A 21142-nucleotide genomic window follows, 5' to 3' on the forward strand; every position below is an offset into this window, starting at 1 on the left:
ATTGGTAACATTTTCGGACATGTGACCGTTTTTGATCGCTTTTTATTCCGATTTTTGTGAGGCAGAATGACCAAAAACCTGCTATTCATGAATTTCTTTTGGGAGAGGCGTTTATACCGTTCCGGGTTTGGTAAAATTGATAAAGCAGTTTTATTCGTCGGGTCAGTATGATTACAGCGATATCTCATTTATATCATTTTTTTTATGTTTTGGCGCTTTTATACGATAAAAACTATTTTATAGAAAAAATAATTATTTTGGTATCGCTTTATTCTCAGGACTATAACTTTTTTATTTTTTTGCTGATGATGCTGTATGGCGGCTTGTTTTTTGCGGGACAAGATGACGTTTTCAGCGGTACCATGGATATTTATATCAGTCTTTTTGATCGCGTGTTATTCCACTTTTTGTTCGGCGGTATGGTAATAAAGCGTTGTTTTTTGCCTCGTTTTTTTTTTTTTTTTCTTACGGTGTTTACTGAAGGGGTTAACTAGTGTGGCAGTTTTATAGGTTGGGTCGTTACGGACGTGGCGATACTAAATATGTGTACTTTTATTGTTTTTTTTTTTAATTTAGATAAAGAAATGTATTTATGGGAATAATATTTTTTTTTTTTTTTCATTATTTTGGAATATTTTTTTTTATTTTTTTTTACACATTTGGAAATTTTTTTTTTTACTTTTTTACTTTGCCCCAGGGGGGGACAATACAGATCGGTGATCTGCCAGTTTGCATAGCACTCTGACAGATCACCGATCTGCGAGAAGTACAGGCTGCTTCACAGTGCCTGCTCTGAGCAGGCGTCTGTGAAGCCACCTCCCTCCCTGCAGGACCCGGATCCGCGGCCATCTTGGATCCGGGTCTGGAGCAGGCAGGGAGGGAGGTAAGACCCTCGCAGCAACGCGATCACATCGCGTTGCTGCGGGGGGGCTCAGGGAAGCCCGCAGGGAGCCCTCTCCCTGCGCGATGCTTCCCTGCATCGCCGGCACATCGCGATCATGTTTGATCGCGGTGTGCCAGGGGTTAATGTGCCGGGGGCGGTCCGTGACCGCTCCTGGCACATAGTGCCGGATGTCAGCTGCGATATGCAGCCGACACCCGGCCGCGATCGGCCGCGCTCCCCCCGTGAGCGCGGCCGATCGGCTATGACGTACTATCCCGTCGGCGGTCATACGGGCCCACCCCACCTCGACGGGATAGTACGTCAAATGTCGGGAAGGGGTTAAATATTGGATAAAGATAACACAAGCAAACAGAAAATGCAGTTTTTTAAATGAGGGTCTTTATTATTAAGATAAAAAGTTATCCAAACCTGGGAGAAGGTCATGTGGTCAGATAAGACCTAAATAGAACTTTTTGGTATCACCTCCACTTGCCGTGTGTGGAGGAAGAAGAAGGATGAGTACAACCCCAAGATCACCATCCCAACCGTGACGCATTGTGGGGGAAACATTATTCTTTGGGGGTGTTTTTCTGTGACAAGGACAGGATGACTCCAACGGATTGAAGGAAGGATGGATGGGGTCATGTGTCGCAAGATTTTGACCAACAACCTCCTTCCCTCAGTAAGAGCACTGAAGATGGTTCGCAGCTGGGTCTTCCAGCATGACAATGATCCCAAACACACAGCCAGGGTAACTAAGAAGTGGCTCTGTAACATTTTTTGTGCTGAAAGCGCCCCTTTCGGCTTATACTTGAGTCATTGTCCCAGAAGACAGCGGGGGAGGGGGAGCAGCGGAGCAGTGGGTCACAAGAGGCAGGAGCCGGTGGCTGCGGCTAAGTCCTGTGCCCGCTCCCAAAGACAAACGGATATTCACTGAACTGGCAGTGAATATTCATTTCTGTTATAGCGCACAGTGTCAGCCGTAGCCGCCAGCTTCCAGCACCTGTTGGGTGATCACGGGTTTGCGCTACTTGAATATGTTATGAATATCCACCTCTCTCCACTCCCATAGGCGTGTAGTGAAGTGAATATTCATTCCCTTAATGAGTGGGGACACATGATCACATGGCTGCTCAAGCTGCTGACAACAGAACAAGATGCTGCAAGGGTTCACAAGGAAGGTAAGTAGGATGGTTTATTTACGTATTTTTTATGCTTTTCTCATGGAGTCATGCATACAATGATAGGGATGAGGAACCATGCATTCCAGGATAGGGATGAGATGGCCATGCATACAAGGATGGGGATGCGGAACCATGCATATCAGGATGGGGATGAGATGGCCATGCATACAAGGATAGGAATGAGATGGTCATTCATACAAGTATAGGGATGAGATGGCCATGCATACAAGGATGGGGATGAGGAGCCATGCATACAAGGATGGGGATGAGATGGCCATGCATACAAATATGGGGATGAGGGGGTCTTGCATAAAAGGAAAGAGATGATGAACCATGCATACCAGCATGGGGATGAGGGGATCATGCATACCAGGATAGGGATGAAGAGGCCATGCATACCAGGATAGGGTTAAGGAGCCATTCATACCAGGATAGGGATGAGGGGGCCATGCATACCCGGCTTATAGTCAAGTCAATACGTTTTTCCAGTTTTTCGTGGCAAAATTAGGTGCCTCAGCTTATACTCGGATCAGCTTATACACGAGTATACACGGGGAATATAAATATATATATAATAATATATCTTTATGTTGATATAAATGTATAGCTATATAATGTATATAGTGCTGAACTGTGTAAGTGATGAATAGCACATTTTCTGGCTGATCCTTGATTAAAATATTTAAAAAACTTTTATTCCACATAGTAAAAATTGGCACTCATAATAAATCGAAATATGATGTAGTTTCTGGGGTTTTTTTTTCAGTTTTTTCCAAGTTTATTGTGAGTGCCATTGTCTACAATATGGAATACAAGTTTTTGAAATATTTTTTAATTAGAATCGACTGGATAATTTTCTATTTATTATGCAGTCTTTGGCCCAGGAGTTGGCTTCAACCAAGGTGAGGTGGATTATACCTGTTAACTATTTAAATGAACCCTTGAAAATTTGGCTACTTGAGCATGTTGAGTTCCCTTGATCTGCCTTTCTGGGAGATAGGGTAATATCCTGGATTTCCTTGGCATAGTAAATAGGGTAACATCTAGATGTGTTGGGAACACTGGAGATTCTAGTTACAATGGTGCACATATTCTCAGCAATCACCGAGTTCACAAGAAGAGGAGCAATGCACATAGTCAGAAAGTCCATTTTTAATCCATACGTCAGGTTCATCAAAAAACGTTAATGGACGTTAATGAAGTAACCTTGTGAAAAAAAAGTATGTCCTCCAAGGCATCTGGAATTTGCAAAATGCATTGATAAACCATTTATACATTAATAGGATGGTATGCTCCCTTTTTTGTCTTCAGTTTTCTCAAATAGGAAGCTGTCTAAATACTAAAGGAAAGAAAATAAGGCAACATTAACTGCCGCTACTGCTGGATGACCTAGGAAACAAGTAGCCTATTCTGTGAGGGGCTTACAGTAAGTGTGAAGGATGCTTTAGCCATGTATGAGACTCCAGTCTCTTTTGAGGCGGCCATATCTTTGGCAATCTGGGTTGATCGTCGTTTTCGCCAGAGACATAGGTAGACGCACCAAGGTGTGTGAGGTCCGGGGCCAAGAGAAATCGGGACTGAGTCATCTGAGGAACCCATGCAGGTGGGTGCGGCAACTCTGGAGAACTGTCTGTTGTTTGGCAAAAGGGGGAGTGGAAGGATGCAAGATTAGAAGGCATTTATTGGAAAAGATATTGCTTAAAGAAAGGGTTTAGAAACCCTTAAAATGAGTTGCATTTTTTTACTATACTATTTTTTTTACTATATAGATTTGACATAATCTTATGACTACCGTTCACTATTTCCTAAGTCATTCAGCAGTAGCATTCTCGCACCTATCAGTTTTATAGGAAATAGAATTTAGATTTTGTGTAGTCAAACCTGAAACGTCATGCTATATGTAGATATGGTCTTGAAAGTACTTTTTATCTGAAGCCCTACATCATAAATGAACTTATTAGGAAGAAACAGTCTTGACCTAGCAATGATATAGATGTGTTTATCTTGATAGCAAACTCTTTTAGCTTTAATAAGTGATGTAATTTAGAATTCACTTATAGCAGTACTTGTAATCTACCCATCCCCCTTTCCCACTGATATGTCTGGTCATTCTGTAGTTAATGGGGCAGAAGTCCTATTGAGATATAGGTCATTACCTAAAAGTGGGTGGCTTCCGAAATTTTGTTCCATTTAATCAAATGACTATATGACTCCTTTCACTCATTTGGAGTCATAAGAGTCGTTGTGTCTCCAGCTTATTGTTCTATAAGACAGAGCTCTTTATAGTCCTGGCCATAATTGTATGTCTTCTAAAGTTCACGAAGGTGGACGGTTTTAAGTTTGTTAAAGAAAAAAACAAAACAAAACCCATCAACACTATTCAAAAAGCTAGGCAACAATATAGTCACTGCAATCAATGCCATGTGATTATAGCTTGCAATTCTCCTAATTGTAGCCATGGTGGTTTCACTGTAGAGCCATCCTATTGAAATCTACAGCAGCACACATGATTACCATATGTTGTTGTCAATATAAAATCCTAAGGATAGGAAAAGGAAGCGAACGATGAATAAGTTGTCTCAGTGAAGGCCAATTTTAAAGGATCTTTAATCATGTTCTTGCACTATAAGTAGGAGGATGACTTCACAAGACCCTTTTGAATTGATTGCTTCCCTAAATGTAACATGCGAGATAACTATTAGAGGGTTGATGGCTTCATTACCAACAACGAGTGAGTGGCAATTCTAATATGACTGTTTCATTCCATGTGCCTTAGAGAGTTTAGTTTGCTAGTCATAGTGAAAAAGCTAATCTTTGATTTTCCATTTTGATACTTTGTGCTCTAGAGTTAAAAGTGGACCACATCTTGAAGTGTTTCTGTGTTCTGCTGCTATTCTTGACCTTCGAAAAATCTAAAAGTAACCTGAATGAAAAGTTTTCAGAATGCTGTAATGATGAACTATAAATTTATGTAATCTAAATTGATCTCACTGAGGATTTAAAAAAAAAAAAATGAATGCTATTTTACAAAAATAGAATTTTCCATCCTTTTCGAACAGTCTGGAGTCATTTTTATGTACTATTTCAAAGACGTACTTTTAGATTTTACTTTAATGCTCATTCACATGCAAAGATTACATCATTATGCAATTTAAAGAGGACCTTTACAAATTTTTCCTATTGATTTAGACACAGGATGTAATAGTGGTTGCAGAGTGTAACAAAACATTTAGTTATTTTTGTAAAGTCACCTCAACATTGCTGAGATATCAGCAATCAAAGTATTTAACCCCAATGAGTTAATTTTCATTAAGTCCAAGTGGATGTCATCACAAAATTTTCACTGAGGGCGTGTACTTCTTTTCCCTGTATGATGGAGACCAATCATAAGCTGGCAGCAACACTCAAAGGAAAGAAGAGCACACCCCCCACAATAGCTTAAAACCGGTTTCTTACTGTGTGAGGTGTATGACTAGCGGCCCTGATCTCCTGATATAACCTCCTGCATGAGTCAATGTGAGAGGAGGGGCAGTGCAGCTGAGTTTAACTGTGTCACATTACAAACCCTTCAGCTCTCCTCCTTTCATAGTACTGTTAGCTCTGTTTTACTTCCTCTCCTCCCATATTATCTGTATGGAGCTGACACATCAAAATGTAAGCATCACATTTCTACTTTTTGTGCTAAACTTGTCATGGCTCTGCATTGAGATCAGAGGAGAGTGTCATTATGTCTCACAAAGGAGCAGTTTACAAGAGACAGGTTACTTTTGAGTGAAATTTAATGGTAACCCTGTTCTCACCATATAGAGAGTACAATTTGACATAAGTGTTATACTGACACATCTCTGGACAGGCAGTGTGGGGGAGGGGCAGGACAGCAGAGTTGACATTGCTAGTAGAGGAAGAGTTCAAGAGTTCTGATAGAAGAATTTGTAATGTGACATTTCACACACTGTTCCCTAAATGTTGCTGCCTTAATACGATTGATCAGCATCATATGGGGAGAATAAGTACATGCCCCCCATGAAAACAATCTGCTAATGCCCTTTTGGATTTAAAGACAATTAAATTATTAAGGATTAAATACTTTTTTTATTAACAGAGTTCCATATCTAATGTCTTGGAAATTGTATTTGTACCTCTTTCCTGACTGATAACTTTCAACAATGCGATCCCTTTGCTGTGTTGTAATCTGTTACGGGTCATAGCTCTTGCAGTAAAATGCAATTATGAAAATGTCAGTAAAATCCTTCCTAGAATGACTGAATTATATATGGGGTTAATCACTTCAAATGACAGCAGCTGTGTACTCACTATTTAATATGAGTTTAAATGTGATTGGCTAATTCTGAACACAACCATATCCCCAATTATAAGAAAGTGCTCACACTTATGCAACTACATTATCTTAGTTTTGCTACTTTCATTTCTTCCCTCAAAATGATTTCAGTTTGTTTCTCAATGGATTTGTACAGATTATGGGGTGACATTAATGGTGAAAAAAGTTCCAACCATTTTTCTTCTTGGTACGATTTTTTACATGACAAAATCTTGGCATCTTAACAGGGGTGTATAGACTTTTCTGTACAGGAAAAATAAATGTATTTGTACAGTATTAGCCAGTAGAGGTCAGTATGTGGGGGAGACAGGGAAAAACTTAGAACAAGGATGAATTTTCATCTCCACGCAATAAGAGAAAAAAGAATAGATATGCTTGTGGCAAACATTTTTGTTTCCCTTATCACAGCACCATGGACATGAAATTACTTGTATTAAAAGGTAACTTCAAATCTCAGAGAGAGAGAAACATTTGGGAGTACAAACTTATGACAACCTTTGGCACACTCAGAACAGGAATGAATGTTTCGCATGGACCCATGTCTTTCTACATCTACTAAGAAATGTGCTCCCCTGACCATTTTGGGCATCACAACCAGGGACTAGACCTCAAACACAGGACAATAAACTTTCATGCTCCTTATCTATAAACTGTTCCAATATTTGCGACCACAACTGTTACTCCCCTTCTCATACTGATAGTTCTGCTTCACATCACTTGTATTATCTATTGCATTATTCCTGTGTCCTGTTGTGCATAAATATGTGACTGTTCAGATTTTGTGTTATACCTTGCCTGATGAAGAGACATGAGTAGTCTCGAAAGCTTGTTATCTCTTACCATTTTTCAGTTAGCCATTAAAAGGTATCAACCATTTAGGACTATCAATTTGTAATATTTTTCTAGACTTTTGCATTGGCCTCTCTCGTGTTGTAGCCATGATTCATGTCAGTCCACTTGGTGCAACAGCTCTCCAAGGTGTGACCAATCCTTTTTATATGCAGACTAAAGAGCAGATCTAATTTGATGCAGGTGTTATTTTGGGGTATGAAAATTTACAGGGTGATTCCAATTTTTTTTCCTCAGAATTGAGTGATTCCATAATTTTTACCCTATGCGTAGTTAAAAAGTAACCATTACTGACTACCACATTTTCTGTTCTTGATTTCTTTTAGTGTTTCTTAAAGCCAGAAAGTTGCCATTTGAAATGACTTTAGTTTTGTGCCATGTCTGTGATCTGCTTTTTTTCTACAAAATTAAACAACTGAATGAACATCCTCCAAGGCCGGTGATTTCATAATTTTTGCCAGGGGTTGTATATATTTAGACAAGAATATATAAAGTTAATTGTATATATAAATATATATGAATATATTACGCCATAGATACTACACATAATATTTGTGTTCTTAATTTAGCTAGGCAAACATTTTTAGTCTACTGTATATTACTTTCTAATCTAATTGTCATTATTAATTATATGTGTATAGTAACCTGGGTGGTATGTAATAAATTTGTCTTACCGAGCTTTACCTCCTCTAATGGTAAAAAACTGTTGAAAGCCAAATGTTTTATTGGTTGCAATATTAGGCACATGATTTATGTAATTGAGCCAAAGTTAAATAGCTGTGCTGAGTAATTGTACTAAATTGGAAAGAGCGTGTTTGTCCTAGATAATACACCATTTATCATAATGCCCCAGGGAAATAAATATCTAAAATAGAGGTTGTGCAGGTTTGGGAATTGTTTAGTTGAAAAATGTACTTTTACTCAAAGTGAGCAACAAACTAATGTGCTCAGTCATAAGTTGTCATCTAAATGAGGTAAGTTCATTCCAGTCAAGAAAGGGACCTACTAGGAATATTCTTATCATCACAGGTATTTATGGAAAATCCACAGGATAAAAGTCTGATAAATGCGTGTCTGACGTCTGCAGGTTCCTACTCCTAGACCTGCACTTAGTTCTAGGACAAGGGTTCCTTGATCTTCCATTCTAACTGAATGGCATGCATCATGTCACAGAGGTGAAGGCACCAGTCAGAACCCAGGCAATTCCAGGGAGCAAGGACAAGAGCACAAGTCAGGTAGCAAAAACTAATTGACTGACAGTGGAAGTTAGAGACCCAGGTGTTTAAATAGCAGACCGCCCCTCCCAAGGCTCTCAGAAAGGAGTAATCAAAAAGCAGACAATTAACCTTATAGCACCCTGATATAGTGGCACCAAAAGTCCTAGGAATAAAATTGGACAGATGCTGTCACACATCACCCGCAACAAAGGTGCAGCACCACCTAGCAGCTGAAGGAAGTACAAAAGGGACAGGGACCAGCACAGATGTTACACCGTCATTGTGTGTTGAAAAGGAACTTCACACAGTGAGCAGGGAGTGCATATTGAACATGTGGCGGAATTGACAATCGACGCATGCTCAATATAGCAGGGACTAGCCCAACCCCTGAAATTAATGTCATTCATAACATTACCTTTGAATATTCTGGCATACACTGGGGATTGTAAAATAAACCATCAAAACGGAAGAAAAAAAGCAGGAACATATAGTAGCGAGGGAATAGTAGGGAATTAGTAATTGAAATACTTTAGAAAATGATTAGATTATTATAATAGACATTTATGAATAAATTTTATTCTTTTTCGAACCACCCTTTTAACTCATTCTGCAGCCAGCAATTTGGAGGGAAAAAAAACTGTAAAAATTATTTTTTTCCCAAAATGCAGCAATTTACTTAAAGGGAACCTGTCACCAGATTTTGCAACTATAAGGTACGGCCACTGCCTTTCAGGGCTTATCTACAGCATTCTGTAATGCTGTAGATAAGGCCCCGGTCCGACCTGCAAGTGAAGAAAAATAAGTTATATTATACTCACCCGGGGGGCTGTCTGGTCCGATGGGTGTCGCAGGTCCGGGTCTGGCGTCTCCCATCTTGCAACGCCGCTCTACTGCTTCTTCATCGCTCCCTGGTATCGTGCTCCCATGCAGGCGTACTTCTCTGCCATGTTGAGGGCAGAGTAAAGTACTGCAGTGCGCAGGCGCCGGGAAAGGTCAGAGAGGCCCAGCACCTGTGCACTGCAGTACTTTGCTCTGCCCTCAACAGGGCAGAGAAGTATACCTGCGCAGGACTGCCAATGCCGGGGAGTGATGAAGACGCAGGAGGGCGACATCGCAAGAAGATGGGAGGTACCGGACCCGGACCTGCGACACCCATCGGACCAGACCGCCCCCGGGTGAGTATAATATAACTTATTTTTCTTCACTTGCAGGTCAGACTGGGGGCTTATCTACAGCATTATACAGCAGAATACTGTAGATAAGCCCTGAAAGGCAGTGGCCACACCTTATAGCGCCAAAATCTGCTGACAGGTTCCCTTTAAAGAAAATGTGTCACCCGCTGGGACTCTTTTACCTTTTAAGTTATTTCTATAGGCATATAGGTAATAGAATGATTAAAATAGTCTTACCTGTATGCCTCATAGCTGCTATCTAGTTGTTGAGAAATAGAGTTTTAATCTTTTAAGTTAATGTTTTCTTCCAGGCTCCGGGGCATGCGGTGCCTGGAAGAAAGCTCTGCCTCCTGTCTTCATTGTCATACCACCCCACTCCCATCAGTGTCACAGTGCCATGTGACATGCAGTTGTGGTGCTGGAATCCCATGCCTGTGCCCTTCACTTGCACGGATGTGGGTACCTTTCCAGTCCTTCTATGGGCAGTGTCTTCATTGGTCTTTTGTGTAGCCGTGGGGGAGTCACTGTGACTTCCGCTCATGTGAACTCTGGCCTGCACAACGATAAGGTGGTCTCCCCAATTCCTTCCTCCTAACGATGACCATGCAGGGAGCAAGGAAACGTGGAGACCACCTTATCGCTGCGCATGCCGGAGGTCACTGGAGCTGAAGTTGCAGTGACTTACCTGCGCAGAAGACCAAAAAGACACTAGAATGGCGAAAATAGTACCAATAACTGTGCAAGGGCAGAGCGCAGGGAAGGGATTCCGGCACAACAAATGCACATCACATGGCACTGTGGCGCTGATGGGAGTGGGGTGGTATGATAATGAAGAGAGAAGGCAGAGTTATGTTCCAGGCAACGCACACCCCAGAGCCTGGAAGAAATCGTTAACATGAAGAATTGAAACTCTATTTCTCAACAACTGTACCGCAGCTATGAGGCATACAGGTAAGACTATTTTGACCATTCTATCCCCTGTCCATAGTAATAACATAAAAGCACCCTAGGGGGTGAAATATTCCCATTGCAAAAAATTGCACCCAACTGTGACTAAATCATTTAAGCTATGCATCATACACCATACATTATAAACCATACACAAGATCAATCTGAAAGAGCTCCCTATGTTATGTGGGAAAGTGGTGCTCCCAGTCACAAAAGCTGATTGACTGAAAAAAACATGGGTTATACTCATATGTCCCATTAATAGACAGCTTAACTGTGTCCATAGGTATTAGAGTGATCACAAATCTACAACACATGACAGGATCTGTAAAAAATCTAGAATGTCTATGGGCAGCTCTAGGCTAGAGAGTCTGTAGTTTACTAAGCATAAAACACAGTACTCACCCCATTAAAGTGCTTGTCCACTACTGTTATCCAGGAAGTATCGTTTCTCCTTGCGGAGATCGACATGCTAAGCATGCCGAGATGAGGAGACTTAAAGCCACAATGCTCCTCTGGACATCGTCTTCTTAATAGCTCAGCTGATGTTTTATTTTATGATGGACAGCTAATGTATTAAGAAGGGGTTGTCAGGTAGTGGACTACCCCTTTAAACTATATGTAGCTTGTGTGTGTGTATATTGGCATGGGTGTGGGAAAGGATGTATTGCATAACTGCTCTTAAACATTTCAACCAGAGTTTTCTAACAATAACTTTTATGCTGAAAGCCATGTATTTATCTAAGAACAATAGAAACTGCAATCTAAGTGCAATCAGATTTAGTGCAATGTGTGCTCCATTATGTCACTGAAACACTTTGTTTTGTGACTGTATCTTTAATATGGAACCTCTCCCCGGCAGTAAATCTGTCTGCTGTGGGTGCTTTATGCAGAAATAAATCTTTTGGCTGTGTATTGGGACGCTCTAAAAGGTTTTCTGAAAAATAATAAGAATACGCTTAGTAATGATGTTATCAAGTGATGCCAAAGCTCATTAACCTTGTCAGTGTATATTTAGGAAATACATTTATCTTCCAACTGTCTTAGAGGTTGTTAAAATGCAAACAATTCCCTACAGTAATTCAAAAATCAGGGTAGTTCTGTTTATTTGTGGTGCTAAGGTTACGTTCCCACGATCAGTTTTTTTTTTTTTTTTTTAATGTGGCTGATTGTTTGCAACATTTTTGCACCTATTTGGTATTATTGGCTGCTTGCATTTTTTTCACTGCATGTTTTATTGTGTTTTCTACATGCATTTTTATCGTGTTTTTGATGCTGCGTTTTTTGTCTCTTGTTGGTTTGTTATGTTTTAAATAAAGCTGCTTTGTTTTTGATACCTCGTGGTATTTGGTTTTGACTAAACTTTATTGATACAGTCACATATGGATTGCATGTAGTTTTGATGCATTTGTGCTGCACAAATGAGCCAAACCTGTGGATTTTATTCATGTTAATCAATTCTATGAGAAAAATCAATATAAAACTCTGCATACCCAGAAGACAAATTGAGATATTCCAGAATTAAAGCACGTAAAGTGCACATTAGATTTCTATAAACCCCATCCACTTTGCTGGAACTGTAAGATGCTGCTTTTTTGGCGCAATGAAAAAAACTTCAAAAACTCATTGTGGGAACTTAACTGAAAAGTTTTTGCATTTGATTATTTTCAACCTTGTTATTAGTTACAAAATAATTGGATAGCATGACTTCTGTCAGTGAGTAGACACTCTGTGGATTACAATGTTACTTAAAGGAAATTTGTCACCAAATTTGACCTTTCTAAATTATTAATATGGGTATATAGGCTATACAATGCTGAAAAAGTCCTCCCCATATGCTTCATATCTAGTGTTGAGCATTCCGATACCGAGTTCTGATGTTTTTGTGATATCGGAAATCGGAATCGGAAGTTCCTATAAGTTCCCAGTCATCTTCGGCGTGTGCGGTGCGTATGGTTCCCAGGGTCTGGAGGAGAGGAGACTCTCCTTCAGGCCCTGGGATCCATATTCATGTAAAAAATAAAGAATAAAAATCAAAAATATGGATATACTCACCCTCGGGCGGCCCCTGGACCTCAGCGGTGCAACCGGCAGCCTCCGTTCCTAAGAATGCAGTGAGTGTAGGACCTGCGATGACGTCGCGGTCTTGTGACTGGTCGCGTGTTTTTTTTAAGTGATAAGACATCTTTATTCTTTTGGTCAGTAGGATTATAAAGATACCAGATTCACCGCCTCACCTACACCGGAACTCCTGCAACCCCCAACCTACTGTCTCCTTCCCCATAATCCTGCAGAATGTAAGCCCGCAAGGGCAGGGTCCTCACCCCTCTGTATCAGTCTGTCATTGTTAGTTTGTTTACTGTAAGTGATATCTGTAACTTGTATATAACCCCTTCTCATGTACAGCACCATGGAATCAATGGTGCTATATAAATAAATAATAATAATAATATGTTTTATGTTTTACTACAGTACTTTTACACAAAAGAAAAACTATACTCTACAAAACATAATTTGTGTTTGCATCACAATTTTCTGCAGTAGTTTTTTTACTTGATCATGGAGCCATGTAAGGGCATCTTTTTATTTTTATTTTCCACGCGTTCACTGTATGTGATAAGTAAGATGACAGTGTTACAGTGCGGGTTGTCTCAGGTGCAACGATAACAATTATGTGTATTTTTTCAGTTTATTTTCATTTTTACATAATATCTATGTTTTAAAGCAAAACAGTGTTCTGTGATTTTTTTAAACTTTTTTAAAAATGGTATTTTAATTTATTTTTAAGTTTTGTTAGTACCTTTATGAGACTAAATATTTTTATTGGCTCGTAAGTAGAAAAGCAGAATTCTCTAAAAAAATAGTAGCATTACTGTCGGACTCAGCCGCCAAGGGTCCAAAAGTAATCAACTCCAGGGTTACTTTTCAGCTACATTCAAATGTGACATTATCCTCACTCACAAATTTATATAAGAATGAGCTGGTTAGATTGATAAACGAATAATATGCTGCCTATGTCTGTACATAGTAATTCACGTATGTTTGCCAAGTACTGCCAAGAGGGTAGTGGGATACTCAGGCAGAGGAACCCTGAGTAGCATTTAAGATATGCAGTATCTCAAAACAAATCAGCAAAAAACTTTGGACAAATTTAGATAACGAAATGGATTTTAATATTAAGATGAGGCATTGCATGATTAATTCTAAAATGACAAAGACATACAATGCTTGTGACATACCACTCTTAGTGCAGGAATGAATGTGCCGCATGGATTTATGTCTTTTTACATCAAATAAGGAACTAAGGAACTTGCCCCTCTGACCATGTGGGGTCATCACAACAGAACCAGACCCCAATCAGAGGACAATAAAACATTCCTTATCTAAGAACTGGTCCAATATTTATGGACATAACTGTTTATCACTCATGGTAATTCTGCTTCATGTCACCTGTCTTATCCATGTTTTGTTTTTTTTCTGTGCTATGTTGTGCATAAATATGTGATTCTCCAGAATTTCTTTTAGTCTATGCCTGATGAAGAGACCTGTGTAGTCTCGAAAGCTTGCAATTTGTTACCATCTTTTCAGTTAGCCATTAAAAGGTATCAACCACTGAGGACTCTCAATTCTAGATATTTTCTGTGACATACCACACATCATATCGATCTTTATGCCTAGACATGTTATCTTTGTCAGACAGTTCATTGAAAAAGAAATCAAAGCATTGAACTTACATGTATCAGGCTTTAGATGACTGTTTGTAATTCCAAAATATTGTGGGTTTTCAATGACAGGAATCTTTGTCATACCAATGATAACTGCATCAGGGCCACCTTCTGAGGAAGATGGTGTGTTGCTGCCATTGGAGATATGATGAAGAGGGCTGGCTGAGTCATCGTCATTGCTAATCACAGAGGAAGGACCTGGAATTAAAAGTGAGTTTTGTTATTTTTTGTCACATAGTTAAGATGTTTGCAGAACAATACTCTCAGATACCATTTTCTGGGCTGCTTTTATATTGCATTAAAGGGAAGCTGCCATTAGAAATGTGTCTAAATTAGGTTTTTATCTTCAATGTATTCTTAAAACAAAATTTAATTTTTTTTTAACTATTAAAATCTGTGCTAAAAACAAAAAATGGAAGTCTTGAAATTCTCACACTGGCCACTGGGGATTTTTTGGACTCTAACTTCTGGTTGTTTCAGGAAACAACACATGTACAGTACATAGCCACAATGAATAGACACCAACCCTATCTTTTGTATTGAAGAATATAATGAACCTCTGCAAATCAGCAAGGTCAAGTGTTACATTGGCTACTGTGTTGTGGATTCTGTTTTAGGGCTCCCTCTGGTGGTTACAACTGGTACTGGGTGACTTTGGTGGGTTGCGGTCTCTGGTTTCCACCTGTCCATCAGAGGCTGGGTGTTTCCTATTTAACTTGGCTTTCCTGTCATTCCCTTGCCGGCTATCAATGTATCAGTGTGTCTCTGTTACCTGCTCCTAGGCCTTCAAGACAAGCTAAGTCTGGATTTCCCTGTTTCATGATTGCTTTCATGTTTTTTAGTCCAGCTTGCAGATATGTAATTCTCTGCTGCTGGTTGCTCTAGTGGGCTGAAATTACCACTCATGTACCATGAGTTGGCACATGAGTTCAAGTAATTTCAGGATGGTATTTTGAAGGGTTTTTAAGCTGACCGCGCAGTTCACCTTTTGTATCCTCTGCTATCTAGCTTAAGCGGGCCTCATTTTGCTGAATCTGTTTTCATAACTACATTTGTGCCTTCCTCTCATTTCACCGTCATTATATGTGGGGGGCTGCTATTTCTGTGGGAATATTTCTCTGGAGGCAAGATAGGTCTGTTATTCTTCTGATAGGGGAAGCTAGATCTCCGGCTGGCGCGAGACGTCTAGGGGCCCCCCAGGAACGTTCCCCGGCTACTGTTAGTTGAGTGTTGAGGTTCAGGATCGCGGTCAGCTCAGGTTCCATCACCCTAGAGCTCGTCCTGTTTTTGCCCATGTTGTGTTGCTAAATTCCCTGCCATTGGGACCATGACACTACTGTAAATGGTAGATCATGTCATATCAGCTGTGTATAGAGGTGTTATCGCTCATTGTAATTCTGCCTCTGATGATATGAATTTACAGAAAGTATGAGTGTAAAAAAATCCAGTGGCCAGTGTACAAATTATAAAGTTACTATGTTGGAATTTTTAATAAAGTTTGTGATTAGTGATGAGTAGTGATGAGCGATTGTACTCGTTGCTCGGGTGGTCTCCGAGTATTTATGACTGCTCGGAGATTTAGTTTTCCATGCAGCAGCTGGATGATTTGCGACTGTTAGACAGTTTGATGACATGAATGACATGAGGGAATTCCCTAGCAACCAGGCAACCCCCACATGTACTCAGGCTGGGTCGTAGCTGTAAATCATTTAGCTGAGGTGATGAAAACTAAATCTCTGAATACTAACAAATACTTGGAGGTCACCCGAGCGTGCTCTGGAAAACCCGAGCAACGAGTACATGCGCTCATCACTCATCACTAGCGAATATACTCGTTGCTTGGATGGTCTCCGAGTATTTATGACTGCTCGGAGATTTAGTTTTCCTTGCCGGAGCTGGATGATTTATGGCTGCTACCCAGCCTGAGTACATGTGGGGGTTGCCTGCTTGCTAGGGAATCCACACATGTAATCAAACTGTCTAGTAGCTGTAAATCATCCAGCTCCGGCAAGGAAAACTAAATCTCCGAGCAGTCATAAATACTCGGAGACCACCCGAGCAATGAGTATACTCGCTCATCACTATTTGTGATAGGAAAAACAAACATTGACTTTTAAAAAAAACTTTTAAATGTAATCTCAATTTACTTATGCCCCAATTTTTTAAATAGTAATAAAACTGAGAAGGTGCTACAGGCAAGTAAGATAAAAGAGGGGGACGAGAACCAGGGTGGAGCTGATGGGATTTTATTATATTTCACCTTCAAATGAGAGTCCCAAAGCATTTGAATCCTCTTTACCTATCAGAAGGATGGCGGTAACAGAATGATGTAGATGATTGATGGAGACGTTACTGTAAAATATGGATACATTAAATTCTGCATGGTTGCGGTAGCAACACACAAATTCCATCTTGACCTGTCATGTTTGAACTCTACGCAAGCAATGGCTACATCAGCTTTCAGAAACCTTATGATAAATGGCCCAATCATGACAAATGCTTGCTTGTGTGACAAATTAGCTATTTTACATGAACTTGCCTAAATTCTATTCCCATAATGCTGCATTGCAGTGTAGGCCACAACGCTGACACGTACTGGAAAGCAGAATACTCAGGAATCACAAACGAGACAACAATCTTCGGAAGTGTAACTTTAAAAAGGCACATTTCTGCTGACAAGGGAGTCACCGTGTGCCCCCTCATAAATCATGTAGACACTGTAAAGTGCCTAAACTCTGCTTATCCAGATTAAACGGGGTCACCTAATTACTTGTCACAATGATCTAAGAAGCCAGATTTTGACAGACATTATTGACTCTGGCTTGTTAAGCTCCATATTACTGTTACTGGCAGCGTGCGTGCCATCCCTTCATTTTATATACTCTTGTACCTTCGGAAATGACATTTATCATTGCATAATTTACTGTTTCCATGGGTTTAGGGCAGTAAGTAAAGCTTTCACGATTTTTCTGAAAAAAACCAAATTAATTTTACATTTATGTTAAAGAAAAGCGGTGACCTTAAATTAACTGTTTTAATTCTTCAAAACATTTATTATGCTCCCATATGTATGTCTGCTAAAATATATTTCAAGATAAAACACTAGATCTAATTCAGGCTGGGTAGAAAAATAGAGACCAGGAGCCATTATCTACAATTAATTCTTAGGGTACCGTCACACAGTGGCACTTTTGTCGCTACGACGGTACGATCCGTGACGTTCCAGCGATATCCATACGATATCGCAGTGTCTGACACGCAGCAGCGATCAGGGACCCTGCTGAGAATCGTACGTCGTAGCAGCTCGTTTGGAACTTTCTTTCGTCGCTGGATCTCCCGCTGTCATCGCTGGATCGTTGTGTGTGACAGCGATCCAGCGATGCGTTCGCTTGTAACCAGGGTAAACATCGGGTTACTAAGCGCAGGGCCGTGCTTAGTAACCCGATGTTTACCGTGGTTACCAGCGTAAAAGTAAAAAAAAAAAAACAGTACATACTCACATTCCGGTGTCTGTCCCCCGGCGTTCTGCTTCTCTGCACTGTGAGCGCCGGCCGGCCGGAAAGCGAGCACAGCGGTGACGTCTGACATCACCGCTGTGCTTTCCGGCTGGCACAGACACAGTGCAGAGAAGCAGAACGCCGGGGGACAGACACCGGAATGTAAGTATGTACTGTTTGTTTTTTTTTACTTTTACGCTGGTAACCACGGTAAACATCGGGTTACTAAGCGCGGCCCTGCGCTTAGTAACCCGATGTTTACCCTGGTTACCCGGGGACTTCGGCATCGTTGGTCGCTGGAGAGCGGTCTGTGTGACAGCTCCCCAGCGACCACACAACCACTTACCAACAATCACGGCCAGGTCGTATCGCTGGTCGTGATCGTTGGTAAATCGTTATGTGAGACGGTACCCTTACCTGTAACTTATCTGCTGCAGTATTTACTCCATGGCTGCTTATTAATTCAGTTCCATTAGAAGAGGATTGTAATATTTGACTACGTCTTACAGGAAACCTGTCACCATGAAATTTCAGTCCAATCTGCGGGCAGCATGTTATAGAGCAGGGGGAGTGGAGTACACTCATATAGATTTTTGTAAGAAAAGATTCTGTATAACTTGTGTATTAATCACATCAACCTCTGCTCTGTCTGGGTCTTTCAGTGCAGTGAGTGGTCCTATCAGTGACTGAAAGACATCTGTGTATGCACACTTATAGGAAGACAGCTGTCAGTCACTGAAAGGACCGCCCACTGGACTGAAAGTCCCAGTCAGAGCAAAGCTTTATGTGATTGAAACACAAGATATAATGAATCTTTACTCACAAAACTATATATCAATCTGCTCATCTCTCCCTGCTCTACAACATGGTGCATGCAGATTGGACTGAAAGTTTTTTATATTCATTACATGTGTGTGTATATATAGTCATGGTCAAAAATGTTGGCACCCTTGAAACACATTTCAAAACTGAGAGAAAAGGCAAATTGGGCATAATTTCACGCAAAACCCCCAAAATGGGCCAGACAAAATTGTTGGCACCATAACAAAATTGTGGACAAACAACTTTATTTCAAGCATGTGATACTCTTTCAAACTCACCTGTGGCAAGTAACAGGTGTCGACAATATAAAAATCACACCTGAAACCGGATAGAAAGGGGAGAAGTTGCATTGGGAGATATTGCATTGTGTGTCTGTGTGTGCCACACTAAGCATGGAGAACACAAAGAGGAGAAGAAAACTGAGGACTTGAGAACCAAAATTGATGAAAAATTTTAACAATTTCAAGGTTACAAGTCCATCTCTAGAATTCTTAATGTTCCTTTGTGCATGGTGTACAACATATCCAAGAAGTTTACAACCCATGCACTGTATCTAATCTCCCTGGACGTGGACAGCAAAGAAAAATTGATGAAAGGATGCAAGGCACGAAAGTCCAGATGGTGGATACACAGCCTAAATCAATTTCCAAAGAAATTCAAGCTGTCCTACAGGCTCAGGGTGCATCAGTGTCAGTGCTAACTATCCATCAACATTTAAATGAAAATAAATGCTATAGCAGGATAGTAGACCCAGGAGGACCCCACTGCTGACACAGAGATATAAAAAAATAAGATTGCAGTTTGCCAAAATGAAAGTGAGTAAGCCAAAATCCTTCTGGAAAAGCATCTTGTGGTAAGATAGAGCTTTTTGGTAAACCACATTATTCTACTGTTTACCCAAAATGGAATGAGGCCTGCAAAGAAAAGAACACAGTGCCTATAGTCAAATATGGTGGAGACTAAAAGATGTTTTGGGGTTATTTTGCTGCCTCTATCACCAGGTGCCTTGACGATGTGCAAGGCATCATGAAATCTGAAGATTACCAAAGGATTTTGGGTCGCAATGTAGTGCCCAGTATCAGAAAGCTGAGTTTGCGTCCTAGGGTATAGATCTTCCAACCTGACAACGACCTCAAACATACTTTACAAAGCATCTAGAAATGGATGGAAACAAAGCGCTGCAGAGTTCTGAAGTGGACAGTAATGAGTCCTGATCTAAATTCCATTGAACACCTGCGGAGAGATCTCAAAATTGCTGTTGGATGAAGTAACCCTTCAAATATGACAAACCTGGAGAGTGGTCCAAAATTTTAGTGGAGAGGTGTAAGAAGCTTGTTGATAGTTATAGGAAAAGATTGGTTGTAGTTAGTTATTCCAAAGGGTGTGCAACCAAATATTAAGTTGAGGGTGGCAACAATTTTATTGCATCCATTTTGGGGGTTTTCTGCAAAGTTATATCCAATTTGCCTTTTTTCTCTGTTTTGTTTTTTTGTGTTGTTTTAATACACACAAAGAAAATAAACATCTTAAAAATAAAACGTGTAATTGCAATAATTTTCTCAGAGAAATACTTAATTTTCTGGGACAATTTCAAGGGTGCCAACACTTTTGGCCATAACAGTATTTCTGTAATGTAGTGTATGGAGTATGTTAATGTATGTTATTATACTCACCTACTCCTGCGCTCTCCACTGTTCAGCGCTGGTCATCTCCTCTTGTTAGTGACGACTCACCGCAATTGAGATTAGTCGGCTCACTCTATGTGTCTCTTTTACAATGTAATCCTATAAATCTATAGATTTACATTGTAAAAGTCAATTCCAGGTCACGCAGAGTTCAACTTGACACGGACAGTCTGCAGAGAGGTGACGTCACTGAAAAGAGAACAATGGCGCTGGATCCCGGAGAAGACCATGGTATGTGAAAATATTAATCCCTTAACTCCCCCTCTTTTATGCCGACTCTGGCATTGAGTCCACTCCTTTTCCAGCACATGACAGCTGATGTGATCAGCTGTTATGGGCCCCTAACAGCTCTGGGTGAAATAGCGATCCACCCGTGGCTGATAACTAGTTAAATGCCGCTGTGAATCTCTGACAGTGGCATTTGACTCGCACAAACTGGATGCGCATCTTAGGTCAGCCCATCGGCACCAATGTCAAATTAAAAAAAGGTTTTTAAAAATATTTTAAAAACTAAAAAAATATAAAACTTTAAATGAACCCCCTTTTGCCCCATTCAAAATAAAACACAAAAATACACATATTTGATTTCCCTGCGTGCAGAAATGCCCGATCGATCAAGATATAAAAATAATTAATCCGATTGGTAAACGGCGTGCCGAGAAAAAAAAGCAAAACGCCAAAATTGCCTTTTTTGGTTTCTGCAACATTGCAATAAAATGCAATAATGGGCGATCAGAAGATTGCATCTACACCAAAATGGTATCAATAAAATTGTCACCTCGGCATGCAATAAATAAGCCCTAATCCAGCTCTAGATCCAA

General features: G+C 40.3%; 1 protein-coding gene across 8 annotated transcripts in view; it reads right to left on the minus strand.

The window, feature by feature from the left end:
- NTRK2 (neurotrophic receptor tyrosine kinase 2) overlaps positions 1-21142 on the minus strand; it is a 348034-nt gene that overhangs the window by 57957 nt on the left and 268935 nt on the right. For all 8 annotated transcript variants that reach the window (XM_077248960.1, XM_077248958.1, XM_077248956.1 and 5 more), the window contains one exon: positions 14327-14515. In XM_077248960.1, coding sequence (XP_077105075.1) covers positions 14327-14515 — 189 coding nt within the window. The remainder of the gene's footprint in view (positions 1-14326; positions 14516-21142) is intronic.

Source organism: Ranitomeya variabilis, chromosome 1, assembly GCF_051348905.1.
Source record: "Ranitomeya variabilis isolate aRanVar5 chromosome 1, aRanVar5.hap1, whole genome shotgun sequence".
Classification (NCBI taxonomy): Eukaryota; Metazoa; Chordata; class Amphibia; order Anura; family Dendrobatidae; genus Ranitomeya; species Ranitomeya variabilis.